This window comes from Esox lucius, chromosome 15 (assembly GCF_011004845.1).
Source record: "Esox lucius isolate fEsoLuc1 chromosome 15, fEsoLuc1.pri, whole genome shotgun sequence".
Lineage (NCBI taxonomy): Eukaryota > Metazoa > Chordata > Actinopteri > Esociformes > Esocidae > Esox > Esox lucius.
In genome coordinates, this window is record NC_047583.1 from 18,477,527 (window position 1) to 18,496,593 (window position 19,067).

Below are 19,067 nucleotides of genomic sequence, written 5' to 3' on the forward strand. Positions count from 1 at the left end.
TAAGGTCTCTGCTGACAGTGCTTTGGCAGTCTGCCACTCAGGCTTGTTGAGAAATAAGCAGTCAGCGGCTCTAAACCAGAGCTGGGCCCAGATAGGCCTAAAATCTGGGCTAAGTCTGTGGGGTGGACTGGAAGCCAGATTTAAAGGGAGGGGGCAGATGGAGCTCTTCTCTTCCCTCCCCTCTTTACCCTCCTATGAAACGATGCATCCACTCCCATCTTTCTAATCCTCACTGAAGCGGTCCCAGAGGGAAATGAAATGTAGCGCACAGCCATCCCTGGGTGCGGCAATTTACAGAACAAGGCAAGGAAACGGTCCTCCATGTGAGTTCCAAAACATAACAAAAAATAAAAGTATTTCTAGTCGAATTATCGGAGGGTTAGGATCAGGCTAGGAAAGGCTTCACCTTCTCTTCCACTGACGTCATAAGACACACGATCATCTCCTCAGATAAACATTTCCATATTTTGAAAATATTTTTTCCGGGCCCTTTACAAACACTAGAAGGCTGAGGGCCCGGTGCTGAAAAAGACAGGGCCCCAAAAAAGTTGCCATGATTAAAGAGATCCAGAAAACATTCTCTCACAGATGCTACTCCCATATCTCATCAAGCAGACCTTTGATATCTGGTCCCCATGGCAGAGCTGTATCTGAGAGAACTTTGATATTGCAATGATGCGTGCACTGGTTCTCCTGACAAAGCTCTGTCTTGGGACCTTTGATATCAGTGCTTGGTGTGTATAATGTGTGTGCACGCATGTGTTAGCAAAAAAGAAAAATGGAAAGAGAGAGAATGCATGGTTGAGCAAAACAGAGAGTGTAAAAGTGTGTGTAAGATGGTAACTGATGACAATATGGGTCATGTACAGTAGGCTGTCTCATTAGTTGCTGATACCGTCATCTGTCTTACTCTGTTTGACACATCAGGCTGGTTGGACTATTTCACAAACTAGGATGAAATCTTGAATCATAAAATGGCCACAAACCTTTGAGGCTTCAATATTCACACACAAATGTGCAGAGACAGGCAGACAGACACAGACAGACAGACACAGACAGGCAGACACAGGCAGACAGACAGACAGACAGGCAGACAGACACAGACAGACAGACACAGACAGACACAGACAGACAGACACAGACAGAAACCAGCAGCTCTGCAAGGTCTGCTGTATATAACACATTTATTGGTGTAAACAAACAGAAGGTGGATGCAGGCCATGCCTTTTCAAGCTCTCCATTTGCATCCGATTGCTATTCCCCACACTACAAGGACTCAGCTCTTTTCATGGTTTAGGCTATTCACTTGTTTCACCAGACACTTATCCAATGGGACCACGCATTCAAGAATAGTCTTGGTTGGACACATTTCTATAAAAAAAATAAGCGCCCTCTGTCAATGTACAGTTATTGCCCTGATTTGTTTTGGGTATCCTCACAACCTACAGATACTGATCTTGGCCTGTAAAAGGAACCTAGAATCTCTTTAAACAACCCAGATGAGGCAAGCTCCACTATGATGGTACACATCCACATTGTACTGGCCAGAACGGTTCCAGCAACTATGTGAAACGCCAACAATGTGCCAACATCTTTCAAAATTGGGTAAGCACAATAGTATGAAAAAGGTAAAAATAGGTGTAAATCATCATTCTCCTCAAAAAAAAAAAGTGTCCTAAATCTTATAGCCAGGACAAAGGCTACCGGAAGGTTCCAAAATGTGTAGTGGACACAGCTACACAAGTCCACTTGGAAAGCAAGTGTAAAATTCACAGTTCCTGTCGAAATTCCATGTCAGCATTATTAGAGAACGAGAAGATCTGGGATCCACAGCCCCAAACTATACATATCAGAATATAATTTATTCACTTTAGAACATTTACAGAGACCCTACTTTTTAAATGGTGTAATATAAATATATGAACAGCTGAGGAGGGCGTGGTTTACAGTGTAGAGCTAAATGCTGTCTTAAGGACTTTGTAAATGTCCGGTTCGGTGGTTCTGCTACTTTTTTTCCAAACAGTGCCATCATGGGCCGACACGCCGGCATCAACGACACAAAAGGCTCAATGTGTGAAATGCTAAAATGTCCTCCCTGTACGCTGGTCAACATAGATTTTCATAACATTATTTGATAATTCTGTCTTAACATCATTCGTTAATTATAACCTAACTACTCACTCTCATTTAACCATTCTTTAAAACTGTTCATGAATCGCCTCCCAGACTCCTAATACAAGCCATTAACTAATGAGGCAATATGAAGTTCATGTACAGTATAGTGTATTGCATTGTGGGTTAAAGAGGGGGTAGAAAATATAGTTTTGCTGGATGCAGTACACAGTGCCCCATGATTTGACATTATATTTGTACATTTAATCTTGTTTCCAAAGAAATATGGGATGCTGTGTAAAATGTAAAGAAAAACAGAATGCAGTGATGTGAAAATCATTTAAACCCTATATTCAATAGAAGATGGTACAAAAACAACAAGTCAAATGTTGAAAATGAGACATTTTATTGTTTCTTGAAAATCCCAAAACCATTGGATGGCAGTAATCTTCGGGCCCTCAGGTGGTACTGCATTAGAAACTGACAATTCTGTTGTGGACATCACTGCATGGGCTCAGGGACACTTCCAAAAACCATTGTCTGTGAACACAGTACATTTGTGCACCCACAAATGCAAGTTAAAACTCTACCATGCAAAGAAGAAACCAGATAAAAACAAGATCCAGAAATGCCGCCACCTTCTCTGGGCCTGAGCTCACTTAAGATGGACTGAGGCAAAATGGAAAACTATCCTGTGGTCTGACAAATCAAAATTCAAAATTATTTTTGGGAATCATGGACACCCAGTCCTCCGGATTAAAGAGGAGAGGAACCATCCAACTTCTTATCAGCACACAGTTCAAAAGCCAGCATCCGTGACGGTACAGCGGTGCATTAGTGCGCATAGCATGGGTGACTTGCACATCTGTAAGGGCACCATTAATGCTGAACAACATATATAGGTTTTTGAGCAACATATGCTGCCATCCAGACAACGTCTTTTTCAGGGAAGGCCTTGCTTATTTCAACAAGACAATGCCAAACTACAGCACGTATTACAACAGCATGGCTTCGTATTAAAAATGTCTGGGTGCTAAACTGGCCTGCCTGCAGTCCAGACCTGTCAACCATTGAAAACATTTGGAACATTATGAAACAAAAAATACAACAAAGGAGACCCTGAACTGTTGAGCAGCTGAAATTCTATAACAAGCAAGAATGGGAAAACATTTCGCGTTCAAAACTACAGCAATTGGTCTCCTCAGTTCCCAAAAGCTTACAAAGTATTGTTAGAATAGGTGATGCAACACAGTGGTAAACATGCCCCTGTCACAACTTTTTTGAAACGTGCTGCTGGAACCAAAATAGGCAAGTATTTTTCCTAAGTTATGAAATCTCTCAGTATCAAACATGTGATATGTTGTCTTTGTACTATGTTCAATTAAATACAGGGATAAATGATGTCATCGCATTCTGTTTTTATTTGCATTTTACACAGCGTCACAACTTTTTTGGAAGTTGTATATTTAACATGTTCTCTAAATAACTTAAGCTCTAGCAATTTCTCAGTGTGCTCCACCTTATAATATCATTTAACTTATTTAAAGTATTATTTCAATAGTAATTTGGTTTTGTTTATATTTTTACCACATCCCGTTTTTCCTAAGAAAATGTACACAATACACAATTGGTTGTCGCTCAGGCGATGGCTACGTTCTTGTATCAATGCCACAGCCACTTACTGACAGTTCAACACAAACATGTGTACACAGACTCAGCCAGTCATGTTTCTTTGACCTCACTCGCTAGCTTGATACTCCGAATGTCGTATGCAGGATGTGGTTGCTCTGCTCTGATGCTGGAGCAATAATAAACTGCATGTGATAGTAAACTGCAATCAGCTTGAATTATTATTTTTTCCATACAAATATTCAGATTTTCTGTGGCAGCGCATTACATTTTAGCAACGGCTACTGTTGTTATTACAATTAGAGGGAAATGCTGTGGTTTAAGAGTTCAAAAGCATTCCACGTTTTGTGTGTGTGTAACAAAGTGTTGAAGATTTACTCAGGTCAAATATATTCTAGTAATTTATGATTGTGTGCATCTAAACATTTGAATACATATCTGTATTAGTGTGTGTGTTTTTGTATCAGTCAGTGTAAGATGAGGTTACGGGGAGGATTAACACATGTAGTGGAGCAAATCAATTAGAACATGGGTGTCTCAGCTTCTCCAGCCAGCCCAGTTTGCCAACCAGTCAGCCAGACAGGCAGAAACCCTTGAGCTAATCTGATTTCAGACTATAAGGGCTGGACTGGGCTAGACAGACAGGGATGAGGAGGGGGAGGCAGTCCAATGAGGAGAGCTGGGAGAGGCCACTTTTCCAATGTAGATTGTGCCAAATAATTGCCTAAAGTTGCAATTTTGTTCACATTTGTAAAATCCCCAGCCTAAAAGGGTTCCCTTGGATTTCTGCAAAAGATATGCTTTTGGGTTCCACGTCTGAGCTCCTTCCACAGAAAGCTATACATGGAACAAAAAAGGGAGTTTCACTTATAACCAAAAAGGCTTGTATTTGGAACCATCCAGAGTTCTCCTTAAAGAGTGTAAGAATGTGCCATATTAATAATTATAAGCCAAGTCCTACTCATCTATACAACAGGACTTTTGTTTTGTCTGGTATTTTATAGTAGACATTGCTAGTCAATCAAACACTACATTAATTAAGATGTAGGCTCCTCAGTGGTATCCTCTTACTGTAATAACAGTGGCAGCTCACCGCTGCTAAATTGGGATCCGCCGCCACACATAAACATAGTATTTTTATGAAAAGAAAATTACAATCCCCACCAAGCTGAGCACAGTTCCCCATCTCGCGCAGTTTACGGTCTCACGAGCATCAGAGCAGAGCAACAACGTCCTGCACCCGACGGTCGGAGTATCAAGCATTGGAGTGAGTTACAAAAAGCCTAACTGGCTGTGTCTGTGCACGCGCACGTTTGTGTTGAACTGTGAGTAAGTGGCTGTCACATAAAGACGTTAGCCAACAACTGAGCGACAACCAAAAGTAAGAAACAAGCTAGCAAACTAACCATCACAACTTGATCGTTACAGTCGGCAACTAGAGGTTAGTGTTATGCAGGAAACATTAGAGATTCAGTAGCAACAATAGACCAATTTGGCGTGGACGTCAAGATTACGTCACTGACGTTTGGTGGTGGCAGAAAACTGCGAGAACAAGTGTAAGGAAACGTGCAAGATCCTCGGACTAAAGGGGAAAAAAAGTATTGTTGTGCCGTTGGATGCCAGAATAAGAATGCAAAAAAATATGGCCTTCATTTTTATAGAATACTGTTGTCGAAGCCACCATTTGAAGCGAAATGCAGACGTTTATGGTTGCAAGCCATTAAACAGACAGACTGGACTGATGAAATCATCCGGAATGCTCATCTCTGAATGAATGGGATATACGGTAATGTTATATCTGTGAAATGACATTTACAAAATAATTGTAGAAGGCAACCAGATGATATGTTGTAAAGAGGTTACTGTCACTTTCTGCCACCAGTTCGGCTCAGCCCAGAAAATACGTCATCGCTGTTTACTAACACAAAAAGTTCTATAAGACCTCTGGTTTTCAAATTTGCCTTCAAAATAAAAGTCTGCGATGTGTCTATAGTGTGTATAGTGTACATTTTCAAAGGAAAAACTAGGTGGGGAAAAATAAATGAAACAAAATTACTAAATAATACTATTAAATAATACTTTACATAATTTGAACAATATTATAAGGTGGAGCACACAGAAATGGTTAGAGCTTATGTTATTACTAATATAAAAAAATCTCATTATTGTTATTGTTGTTTATTTGCTGTGCACATTAGCTTTGGAGAGGGATTGTTATAATTCCAACCACACTGTATTTTACATTGCCCCACTATAATGTACAAGGGATACTTTGTGCATAAACTATTCAGGAGGTGGTAAATGTACAAATATAATGTGAAATCATGGGGCACTGTGTACTGCATCCAGCAGAACTATATTTTCTACCCCCTCTTTAACCCCCAATGCAACACAATATACTGTACATGGAATTCATATTGCCTCATTAGTAGCTAGTGGCTTTTAGGAGTCTGGGAGGCAATTCATGAATAGTTTTAGAGAATGTTTAATTGAGAATTAATACTTAAGTTGTTGTTAGGGAATGATGTTAACTTATGACAGTATTGTCAATAATGTTAAGAAAATAAAGCAAGAGAGACTGGCATACAGGGAGGATGTTTTAGCATTTCACACATCAAGCCTTCTGTGTCGCTAATGCCGGCATGTCAGCTTTTTTGGGGGGAAAGACTGGTACTTATAAACTATGAAGCTTATAAACACATAAGCATTCTTATTTTACACACGTCTGCATACCTACTCAGAAGTGCAAGCTGAGAGAAATCAGGCCAAGGACTGAAATTCACATTTCACCATCTGTTATAAGAACATCTATTAAAGAGCACCGCTAATGTTCTAGGACGGGAGTCAGAAAGTGCTTCAGAGTCATACAAGTGCTTGGCGGAAAAAAACGGAGAGGTTTCTCAAAGACACCAACTGGTCAACAAACAGAGGTTCAATAAAAAAACATCCAGAGAGGTCTGAGAGTTTCGGGAATGGGGTTCTGCTTTGGAGGACTGAAGGACTGGCCACTTCACTGGACCAAACGTTGACTTTTTAATGGACTTCCTGCGCAAGCTAGACGATGGGGACTCGCAGTCTAGAAGAATTTGTAGATAATACCATGCATGTGGTGAGCAAGTGGGATCTGAATGTCTCTGATGGGGGGTGGGGTCTCTATCTGTATGTGTGTGTCAGGCTACCATAAAGAAGTACTGCCAACAACAATTCTCCTTGGGAGAATGCAGGAGTATTAGCTGATACTCACATACTCTCTTGGGACATCAAGTATTTGTAAGAAAACAGATCAAAGCAAACTGTGAAAATGCCCTCTTGTGACACATGTCCCTTGAGATGGCCAGAGGGTGTGTGTGTGTGTGTGTGTGTGTGTGTGTCTGTCATAATGCCCCTGCCTCCAGCATTACCCTGTGCAGGGCACACAGCCCAGCCAAACACCCCTATGGAAACCGAAAAAAGACAGTTTTCCCTTGCATCTCAGATCTAAACTTGACTCTTCAATTCAATGTCAGATGGTGAAATGACCCATGAGAACACGCATGAACAAATGCACAAGCACACGCGAAGCCAGACACATTACATGAGATGAAGACAGAGATGTACACACATACACACAGGCACTTAAATTTGGCACACGTGTGTGAACCTTTGAGAAACTGAGCAAACTAAAAAGGCCCATAGAGATAGGCATGTGGACATCATCCGTGCAACAAACACAGAGTGGGTGAGACTGCTGATTAGTTACAGACATAATAATAAAAATAAAAAAACAGCAGTAATGTTCAATTGTATTAAGAAAGATTGTATTCAGTGCATTTCTATTGAAGGGTCATTTTGTAAAAAGAATTCTATGTAATGTCAGATGTCCATATTTGTATTGGTCCAATAGAAATGCTTCAACTTCTCAACCACTGATGTTACCAAGACACACAATCATCTCCTCAGAAAAACAACAGCAGACATGGGGGAAGCAAAATGCCATGGACATTTTCTGGTTCCTAACATTCAGTTCAATCAATTTCTGTTCATGGGAAAAAGCAAGCACTGAATAGTACATGGTATGATTGTACCACCTAAATTGCTTTAAAAATACATTATAATAATAGGGCTAATAACCAAAAGTGAAAGTAGAAACAGCGCATGTCCGATAAGGTGAAAGTTGGTTAGAATGTGAACGGGTGTAGCTGAAATTCAGCTTCACAAGGTGGAGGATTTTATGACAGGCCTATTAAACAATAAATGTTCTTATGACACCCCCTTAAAAATACACAATAACAGACATAATAAGACAATATATATATATTGCAAAACCAATATTTTTCTAACCTCTAACTGTAACCACATTAAATTTAAATTAACCCTGAACCAAACCCATATTCTAATTCCAATTGATATTTTTGCCCTAAACTGAGAATAGTATGCTTCCTCACGTTGAGATGGCAAAATCTCTACACAAGGTTACACATGCCTTGTTTAACTATCCTTAAGGGGGTAAAACAAGGCCATACTAACACATTGTGTGCTAAGGCCCAAACTGGCATAAAGGGTATGCTCAAAAGCATTAAACCCTACATTTAAGAGAAAACAAACAAGCTGCAGCCTGTATATAAGAGCGCAAGAGTGCGCGTGCACATGCTTCTCGCAGCAAGTAAACATTATCTGGGAGAGTGACAGGAGTGTGTTTGTGAGCAGAAAATGTAAACTCATGACTCCCATGAGCAGGTCAGTCAGACACACAACACCCAGGGTTGGGTAAGACTGAGTGTGTGCTTGCGCATGTGTTGTTGACTAGACCTGAATGCCAGCAGTTACGACAATGCAGCTAGGCAATGTCCACACATAGCATACGATTGGATCCATTCTCTCTTTCCACAGCTTTCTCTTCCTCATAAGATATTATTAACGCTGATCATGTGGTCTTAGTCAGAAGTGCGTCATTTTGCTGAGAACTCGGCTTGAGAATCACTATACCTAATCCCTGATATCAGGCATGCTTCATCTTTTCTAAACTCTTTAGTTTTTTTTCCCCACACATTTCTTATTTTTCTTCCTTCCTTCTGGTCATCCATACCGTATCTCTTGGTTTTCTTGACCCTTTTGTTTTTAAAAGTGTGCAGGCTCTCACCTTTACAGTCCCCATTACCTCTGCCCCCCTCCATTGTAAAAACATCTCTACCATTGATCTCTCTTTTGGTTCATCTTTCAAGTGCTGTCTTATACAATAGTCCCTAATAATTTAAAAACCAACGCCAAGAGGTTGACATGGAAAACTCCATCATTCAAACCTATGCCCCTCATCAGTTTCTACTATCCAGAACAACAGTGAAGAGTTTCTACTATTGTGAACAGCAAAGAGGCGACTCTGGGATGAGTTCTTCCTCTGTCCAGTGTCTTTGTTATTTTGCCCATCTTCACCATTTCTTTTTATTGGCCAGTCTGAGATATGGCTTTTTATTTTGAACTCTGCCTAAAAGGCCAGAATCCAGGAGTTGCCTCTTCACTGTTGATGTTGAGACTGGTGTTTTGCGGTTACTATTTAAAGAAGTTGCCAACTGAGGACTTGCGATGCGTCTGTTTCTCAAACTAGACACTAATGTATTTGTCCTCCGGCCAACCAACTACTGACAAAAGTAACCAAATTCAACAAATAAAAAAATAAAAAACACTGAAACCATTAAGGCAATTAAAATTGCCTAAAAAAAGAGAAATGCAATTTTCTTGTGTGGAAGAACATAATAAATCCTTATCTTTACCATCACATAAAATGGCTGACATTTGAATTAGGTGAACAAAAACAGGTGTAAATGATTAGAAAATCATTAGAGAGTAACTTGTGAGGGTCCAGCCTTCTACAAAGATTAGAAACTTTGTCTGGTCCAGTCGTAACCGTGTGGATGTGTGGTAACATAACATGCAAAGATAGGTCTAACAACAAGAGACCTACAGAACCTCAAACCAACTGTAAAGCATGGTGGTGGCATTATGGTTTGGGGATGCATTGCCACTTCAAAGACTGACCAATTTGCCATCATTGAGTCAACCATGAGATTCATATTGTACCAGATAATTCTTGAGGGGAATTTGAGGCAGTCTGTAAAACTAAAGCTGAACCGAACATGGAACTTGCAACAGGACATTTATCTGAAGCACAACAGAATGCCTCAAAACAAAAGGGAGGGTTATGGAATGGCAGAGTCAGATATTAATCCTAGTAAAAAGAAACAACTACATTTAAACTAAAGGTGGTGACAGCAGCACTATGAATTGCATTTCTGACGATTTTTTCTGAATAGTATAATAAAGTTTTAAGGGAGCATTGTGAGTCAGGTCTATGAGGCCCTGACACCCAATGTTCACTTCGGTGTACTCAGTTCTGCAGAGATGACGCTGGAAGTGGCTGTTAACAGTATGGGCTGGCAATTCACTGTTAAACTTTAGATTACATTTTATTGTCACTGAACAATACAAGTACAGTACAATGAAATGCAGTTAGCATCTAATCAGAAGTGCAAATAGAAGATGGCAGAAATGTACAAGTTTTTACAAATATGAAGAATAATGTATGTGGGATGTATAGATGTGCAATGAAGGCAAATAAAAGTACAAATGGCAAATCAAAATGTGCAATGAAGGCAAACTGAAGGTGCATGTGCGACTGAAGTGCAGGACTAGCAGCAATGAGGTTTCCAAGGTAGATGTGGCAAATGAAAAACATCCTTAAGTATAATGTACACTCACCTAAAGGATTACTAATACTGTGACCCCCTTTCGCCTTCAGAACTGCCTTAATTCTACGTGGCATTGATTCAACAAGGTGCTGAAAGCATTCTTTAGAAATGTTGGCCCATATTGATAGGATAGCATCTTGCAGTTGGAGATTTGTGGGATGCACATCCAAGGCACGAAGCTCCCGTTCCACCACATCCCAAAGATGCTCTATTGGGTTGAGATCTGGTGACTGTGGGGGCCATTTCAGTACAGTGAACTCATTGTCATGTTCAAGAAACCAATCTGAAATGATTCGAGCTTTGTGACATGGTGCATTATCCTACTGGAAGTAGCCATCAGAGGATGGGTACATGGTGGTCATAAAGGGATGGACATGGTCAGAAACAATGCTCAGGTAGACCGTGGCATTTAAACAATGCCCAATTGGCACTAAGGGACCTAAAGTGTGCCAAGAAAACATCCCCCACACCATTACACTACCACTACCAGCCTGCACAGTGGTAACAAGGCATGATGGATCCATGTTCTCATTCTGTTTACGACAAATTCTGACTTTACCATCTGAATGTCTCAACAGAAATCGAGACTCATCAGACCAGGCAACATTCTTCCAGTCTTCAACTGCCTCTTTTTCCTATTTGTAGTGGAGATGAGTGGTACCCGGTGGGGTCTTCTGCTGTTGTAGCCCATCCGCCTCAAGGTTGTGCGTGTTGTGGCTTCACAAATGCTTTGCTGCATACCTCGGTTGTAACGAGTGGTTATTTCAGTCAAAGTTGCTCTTCTATCAGCTTGAATCAGTCGGCCCATTCTCCTCTGACCTCTAGCATCAACAAGGCATTTTCGCCCACAGGACTGCTGCATACTGGATGTTTTTCCCTTTTCACATCATTCTTTGTAAACCTTGGAAATGGTTGTGCATGAAAATCCCAGTAACTGAGCAGATTGTGAAATACACAGACCGGCCCGTCTGGCACCAACAACCATGCCACGCTCAAAATTGCTTACATCACCTTTCTTTCCCATTCTGACATTCAGTTTGGAGTTCAAGAGATTGTCTTGACCAGGACCACACCCCTAAATGCATTGAAGCAACTGCCATGTGATTGGTTGATTAGATAATTGCATTAATGAGAAATTGAACAGGTGTTCCTAATTATCCTTTAGGTGAGTGTATATTTCAGTTTTTTATTTTCAATAAATTAGAAAAAAACTAAACTACTCCAATAGTTTTTTTTAAAGGCCAGTAAAAACATAAAGCTAAAAAAAAAGAAATGTCAATAAATGGAAGTGGGCTGAACACATAAGTGGTCTTAAACACCTTAAGTGCCTAATTTGGACATTATATCCCAACACTTTCGGTGCCCTGAAATATAGGCCTATGTACTGAGAATGTATAGTTGTTTTTCCAGACAACAGGCAGGGATGACCATACTTTTTGTATACAAAAGAAAGCAGAAACCAATGCCACCAGCCTAAAAATAATGATGCTAAACAACAATTTTGATATAATTTGTAATGATTTAGTAATCAATTTATCAAGTAGACACTTGTTGTTCTATTGAAATAAAGCTAGACAACTATACCAAGCCTAGTTTCTCCAAAGTAAAACAATGAAGAAGTTAGTCATGAATGGAAGCAAACATGACTATCATCTGTGAAAATTATAATTAAATCATTAGGAGTATTGCTGAGATAACATTACGCATTTTTAGTTATCTATTGAAAGAGATCATGTTGTTTAGATGTATTTGGAGGAGAACATCAGTTGCATTAATCGGCTAATTTGCATTTCTGACCATCTTTCCCAGCGCTTGAAGAAGTGGGTCTGCTTCATAGAATATGGGGAATCACGGTGACACATCCACTAAGTGACAGTGTAACCACTACTTAAGAACAAATTATGTACATGTTGAATAATTAAGTGACATTAAGTCATATTCAAGTGATCAGGTCCAATAAGCTGACCCTAATTACCATGCAAAGACCTTGTAAAGATATAGATATATATATAGCTGATCTAAATGTTCATCCACAATGCTACTTTGATCTGCTATGCGCAGCAACTACCACAGGAGTCTGCAAACATTGTGTCAAGGGGGGGCAGCTTCCTTCACAAAAACATTGTTAACCAGCAGCTACTAAATTAGCAACAGTGGAACATAATTAACTTTGTATGTTCTGCACTAGTTAGCCGCATCACTTTTGTCATGGCGAGAATTATCCTGATATTGGTTGTGATATTGTCATTCATAAAATCTGAACATACGCATTAACAAAAGCAATTGAGCTAAGATACTCTGATGTGAAGACAGGTGTATCTCAATGCATTTCTTCTATTTTTAATTTTTTTATTAATTATTAATATTGCCATAATAAAGGTCTCATCTGTAGAGACCTTGGTTTCAGCTTGACCTTCTAGTATACAAAAAGGTAAAATAAAATATGAAAAATGGCATTGCTAACATTCATCAAAGAATATCAACATTTCCAGATTATTTTTTTTTGGACTGTGTCTTTTAGTTCTCAGGGCCTAGTGGTGGCTTTGGTGACAGCACTTCTGGCTTTGATCAGATTTCATACATGACTTGGAGATAGGCTGTAAAATATTTCACAGGGACTCAATGAACAGATGCAACAAAATATGACCTGAAAGGGCCTCGGTCTTCAATGCAGTAGCCTCTCACTACATGGAAAAAAAAATTGTCCAACCTCAGACAAACAGAGACTGACCCTGGTTTTTCCGGCCTTTTCTTCATCAGGCACAAAGGGGAGACAGAAAAAAAAATACTGGGAGAGAAAATGTGAACTTGAGAGATGGAGAATGAAAACAACAAGGGAGTGGGCAAAGACAATTGAGGGAGAGAAAAAGAAAAACAAACACTGAGGTTTGAGAAAGAGAGAAATACTGACAGGGAGATTCAGGTTCTAAGGAACAAGAAGCTTGTGGTAGAACAGATGGTGTGGCAGACACACATACTGTCTGAGTCACAGGTCACATACATCTGACTGGAGTAATGTTACTTAGACTTTTGTGCAATGCATGCGTCTAAGGAGTCACAATTGTGGTACCTAATATCTGTCTGGCTTGGTTTCTTATTTCCGTAGTGTATAGGGCGAATCAGCCCGAGACTATCTGAAAGCTGGGGTTATAGAATTCACAAGGTCCTGGCTGGCCACAAAGTGCTTTAGGGGCAAATCTGCCATTGGTATTACACAATACAACAGATAACAATGTCTTCAATTACCGTAAACAATGGTGGTGTGAACATTTTTCATTAAACCACTGTCTGTGTTAGAGGCTGTGTATTCTGTTTTTCTTTATGTATTGGTTTTTAAATTCACAGACTTTAGCTCAGCATTCAACACGGTCATCTCCTCTAGGCTGGTCAACAAACTCCACGACCTAGGGATCAGCCCCTCTCTCTGCAACTGGACTTTAGACTTCCTAACCAACAGACCCCAGGTTAGACAACTTCACCTCCTCCACCCTGATACTGAACACCGGTGTTCCACAAGGTTGTGTGCTGAGCCCCCTCCTGTACTTACTATTTACCTACGACTGTGCTCCTGTACCCATTTCTGACACCATGGTCAAGTTCGCAGACTACACCACTGTGGTAGGCCTAATCTGTGACAATGACAAGTCAACCTACAGGTAGGAGGTCAAGTGCATGGTGGCACTGTGCGCTGACAACAATTTGGCCCTCAATGCAAAAAAAAACAAGGAGCTCATTGTGGATTACAGGAAGACTAAAGGCTGCAGTCACGCCCCAGTTCTCATCTATGGCAATGAGGTGTTATGTGGCCAGCTTTAAATTCCTGCACCTTCAATTTCCCTTCTTGCACATTTAGAATTGCCATTTGTACTTGCATTTGCCTTCAATGCACATTTATACATCCCACTTGTAGCATACATTATCCTTAATACTTGTACATTTCTGCCCTCTTCTATTTGTACTTCTGGTTAGATGCTTACTGCATTTCGTTGTATTGTACTTGTACTGTTCAATGACAATAGTTGAAGTTGAATCTAATCTAATATTTAATCTTTTGCTGGCAGATCCTCAATATTATCTCAGCTTACAAGACAAATATACCATAGTGGATTTTAGCAGAGTCAAAAGATTTAACCCCATCTTCTGACAATTTCCAAAATCTAAGATCTTGGAATTCCAGTCAAAACATATTAGCTCCACAAGGAGTCACCAGCTAACTTGAAAAAGAGGTGCTTGAAAAAATGTGAATCCCCTGAGAATTAGGTGGCGGCCCTTTGGTGCATGAATCAATATTCTCTATTCAGGCTGAGAATGATGTGCCGTTTGATGGCAAGTCCTTAGTGAAGCAGGTACCATTTTAACTCTGTTCACTTCTTCATCATCACTCTCTCCCCCCTTTCCTTCTGATCTATGAATGCTTTTTTTCTCTGTGACCTTTTTCAATTATGCTCTTCTCTTTCTCTCTGTGCTCTTTTTAACGTTGCGTAAGCCACATGTCAGCTTAACTGTAAGAGTACACAGAAGCCAGCCGGGATCCAGTAATACATGCATTAGACCTAATGGCAATTTGCACCGATCACATGCATCAGGGAATGGCTGTTTAATGTGAACAGTTGGCATTCTAGATGAGCCATACGGTGTTTCTGCCACACATCTAGGAAAGTTGCTGAATGTGTAATCTGAAAAATTAATTGGTCATCACTTTCCACCTATCCCATGGGATGAGGTGGGAAGAGAGCAGAGGCGAGGACTTTTATAAGAACACAAAAGCATATATGCATGGACGTGTTGTCCGTAAAAAAGGAGTGAAGCCTCAAAAAATGACCTATCTGCAAACGTGTGGGGGCTCAGCACTTACAGACACGTGTATAACACACACACACACACACACACACGGCACCAACTCCAATTCTAGTCTGCCCCTGATGGAATCCCAGAACAAAGAACACAAATAATTAAATCACAAACAATACTGGATTACCACACATATGTAGGTATTTTATATAGTTTTTTACCCCCAGTTGTAAAATCTGAACTGTCATCATGATGCACCATATGGAGAAGCAAACACAAATAATCAACTAATTGGGGCATGTGTGATTTAATAATTGCAACAGCAGGCAATAAGGGATATTCCACTAATTTTTCCTCATACACCCATGACATCCACTGAACAGGTGCAATCACTTATCTCCCCTACACAGCCCCTGCCTTCATATTTACAGGGAAGGGGCTTTTAATTGCCAGATATATTTAAAAGAGGTCAGATGATTTATGCTCTATGTGAGGGAAAGAGCTAAAATGCTTTGCTCCTATACTGCTAGACGCCTGCAACCCCCTTTTGTTGCGCCCGGAATAGTGCAGGACAAGAAAGGGGTGATGTAATCCTCCTGCAGTCCGATTGGCTAGCGTGTTTAAACGCCGCCTCCATGTAGCCCTGGTGGTGTCAGTAGGCTTGCAGCCTCTCGCATGAGCAGCTTTGCTTTTTCTAAAGAGTCAGAAAGAGAAAAACATCTCCTCTCCAAGCAGAACACTGTCAAATAAATACTACGTCAGGCCGGAAAGGATGCAATGGACATATGCCACAGAGAGGCTGCCAATACTGTACTAGGGCACAGTGGGGAATGTTTAACAGGTTTGATGTGTGCTGTGGCTGCTGTGCGCAGTGAGTCAGTACACAGTCGAACAAAGAGAGGGAGCATTGTATCCTATGAAGTATTTTCAGACGTGACAAACAAGCTAAGCTATAAAAACCAAGGGAATAGTCTTGATTGTAAGGATTTTCTTTGAGATAGCAGTATTGGATTTAGCGCTTGCAAAGGTGGATAGAAATTAGTAAATATACTAATTTGAAATTGATTTGCATTGCTTACGTGACTATTGGTTTTAGTGCTGAGAGTAAAAGACTCCAGTTCACTAAAAGAAAAATAAACATATAGCAACCTGACAATAATGCATGTCCGTAGTGGAACTTGGAGAACTTTATAAGTTGTTGTTATTCAAACAGACCTTCATTACTGTGAAGTATATCTTATACGCATCAGAGTACCAATGGCTGTGCCATGTACAGCCCAGAGTTATTGACCTAAGAGAACGATGGCATCAATGTTTTCATCTACTTATTGAAGCAAAAATCATTATCGTGTCATTGACCCCATATGTCACAATGACATATTGGATAGGCTGTTAAACGTAAAAATAAGAAACTGGCAGTAGGATAGCCTACTTGGCCTAGGTTACAAATCTGATGTAGAGGTCATCCGAATGAAGCAAACATCTGCCAGACTACCACCCACTTCTCCCTGAAGACTCATGACATGTCGTGAAATCTCTCAACATTATAACAACGGTTCCATAATGTGGGCCATTTTGTTTTCATCACAAAAAGCACAACAATAACTTCCAAATATGTCACTCTTACACCCCTTTCCAACACAGACCCAAATTCCACCAAATTATCATGTCTGCTTCTTTTTGCCTGCTGTCTGAAAGGGGTGTGAGGGAAATAAAACACACGGCAAATGAAAATACACCAAAAGATCTAATCACAGTTCCTGCATTTGAACTACAAACAGCTCCCAATGATTTACTACACCCCCGACCCAGCCTAAATTGCCAGTTTCCCACTGATTTATAAAAGGAGTATACCTGTACAAAAGTGGAAACATGGGGCTTTTTGAGAAGGGAATTTCAGAAACACCTCCTAACATCACATTTTCTGTCTGAAAAGGGGGCAAGATATGTTCCTGATTCTGACAAGAGACCCAGAGAATCCCACGGAAGAAGTGCAAGGCATAAACAGGCCTAATGGGGTCCCAGGAGAAATGATCAGGTTGTGAGTGGTTGAGAGGACAGTGGGTCTTTGGGATGGGGTTAGAGCCGGTCACCCCCAGCCCTCCCAGCTGTGAGCTTTTGTTCTTGCCCTAGAAACATATGATAAGATGGTCTACAGAGCAGAGCAGATAGTGGGCATTTGCTGTTGTCAACAACAGCACTTACTGACTGGCTGTAAGCTGATGTTGTTCACTGTGGTGCACCGATGGAAGAACACAGACAGGACGGAATTTGTAATAAGTGAAGTTGCCAGAACAATGGACTTGTTTGTCAAAGCTGTTAGTCAGAACACTGTAGATCACTGCATGTAACCCAGGCGTCCCGAACACTTTGGATTGATTGCATGGCCTCAGACTCAATAATATGTAAATATGGTACAGATATAGTGTTCTCTTCAAGGCACAACAGGACAAATATGTAAAAAAGTGTTTTTTCTAGAAGCCTGGTCCTTGTGTTACTTCCACTTAAAATAAATTATAAATATTTATTTTTACATGTCTGTGCCGTCCGTGGCTATCAAGAGATTAATTTCTTATATGCATGCTGTTAATGGAAATAATATTCAGTCAAAGATCACAATAAATGACATCAACAAAATATTATGATAAAAAGGTTTAGTTGATGGACCTACAGAATAATGACAAAGACGGTTAAATATATGATATGCAACATGAAACATGACGTTGCGACATCAGAAATTTATCAATATAGAACATGCACTTACCTGTGCAAAATAAAGATTTAGCAGACACAGCGTGAAAAATTGGAGGCATACTGGAAAACAGTACAACAGCCAGTAAGGCAAAGGCTGCAACTGGTTTGCTTGGACAACGTTCTTGAAGTAAAATGAAAATAATGTAGTCCTTAGCGCAGACCACAGCAAACAGAGAAAAAGAAAGACACTCTGGTAGCTGAAGCGTTTGTGTCCATAGTGCAAAATGAGCCAAAGTTGCAAGTAGACAAACATAAAAAGCAGCGAATATAGGATGGTATACACAATGGTGAGTCCGAGCTCCACAGACGGAGGAACCGCAGCTCGAATCGGTTCATCACTTGAGTCTGTTACAGACCTGAAAACAGTAAGACTGACCTGGTTTTCTGTTAACATAGCGGACGGAAAAGTGGAACGGCAACGACTTATTAAATAAGCATATCTAATATGTTATTCTATGAGAATAAAATTGTCCAACTTTTGATAGATTTTTAGCCAATTTGTTAAAAACACATTAAATAGACTAGACATCCATTAAAAAACAAAAGCTCGCGGTTGATAAAAGAGATACCCTAACTAACTGTCTAACGTTCCAAACATTAATCCGAGGGTTAGCGGATTACTTTACACCTAGGTATAAAACAGACAAACAAGAAAAATCTCCAGAGGACCCCAATGTCTGCAAAGCAGCTCCTCTTTGCAAAAAACAACTCACAGAAAAAAAAGGGACGTGGTGCAGGGAACGATCAGCTGAGCGTAACTGCAGTTTAGAGCCCGCCTTCAGACCAATGAAACGCAGCCATACACTGGCTCTCTTCCGAAACCATCTTGGCTACATTTGGATCAGATTCTGTGTTGAAATGCATCGCATTAGAACCTCAATGGTGTCCAGTTGCAGCGAAAGTGCCCATAAGATGTCTCTCTCCACCCACTACTTCATCATTGGTCAGTATGGTGCCCAACCTCCATAATCGTTTAATGTAATTGGCTTGAAATGATGTCAGCCTCAAAGGTGCAGCCCTCTACATTTTCGATTGGCTGTAAACGTCTTTTAAAATTCC

The 19,067-nt window shown here is 40.3% G+C and overlaps 1 protein-coding gene across 2 annotated transcripts in view; it reads right to left on the reverse strand.

Moving 5' to 3' along the window:
* gpr137c (G protein-coupled receptor 137c) overlaps positions 1-18,760 on the reverse strand; it is a 28,567-nt gene extending 9,807 nt beyond the window's left edge. Inside the window, exon 1 of one of the 2 annotated variants that reach the window (XM_020054185.3) lies at positions 18,019-18,760. In XM_020054185.3, the coding sequence (XP_019909744.1) occupies positions 18,019-18,402 (384 nt within the window). In that variant the 5' untranslated portion in view covers positions 18,403-18,760. The remainder of the gene's footprint in view (positions 1-18,018) is intronic. The other variant, XM_010892345.4, reaches the window with a different exon arrangement.
* Between the last annotated feature and the right edge of the window lie 307 nt (positions 18,761-19,067).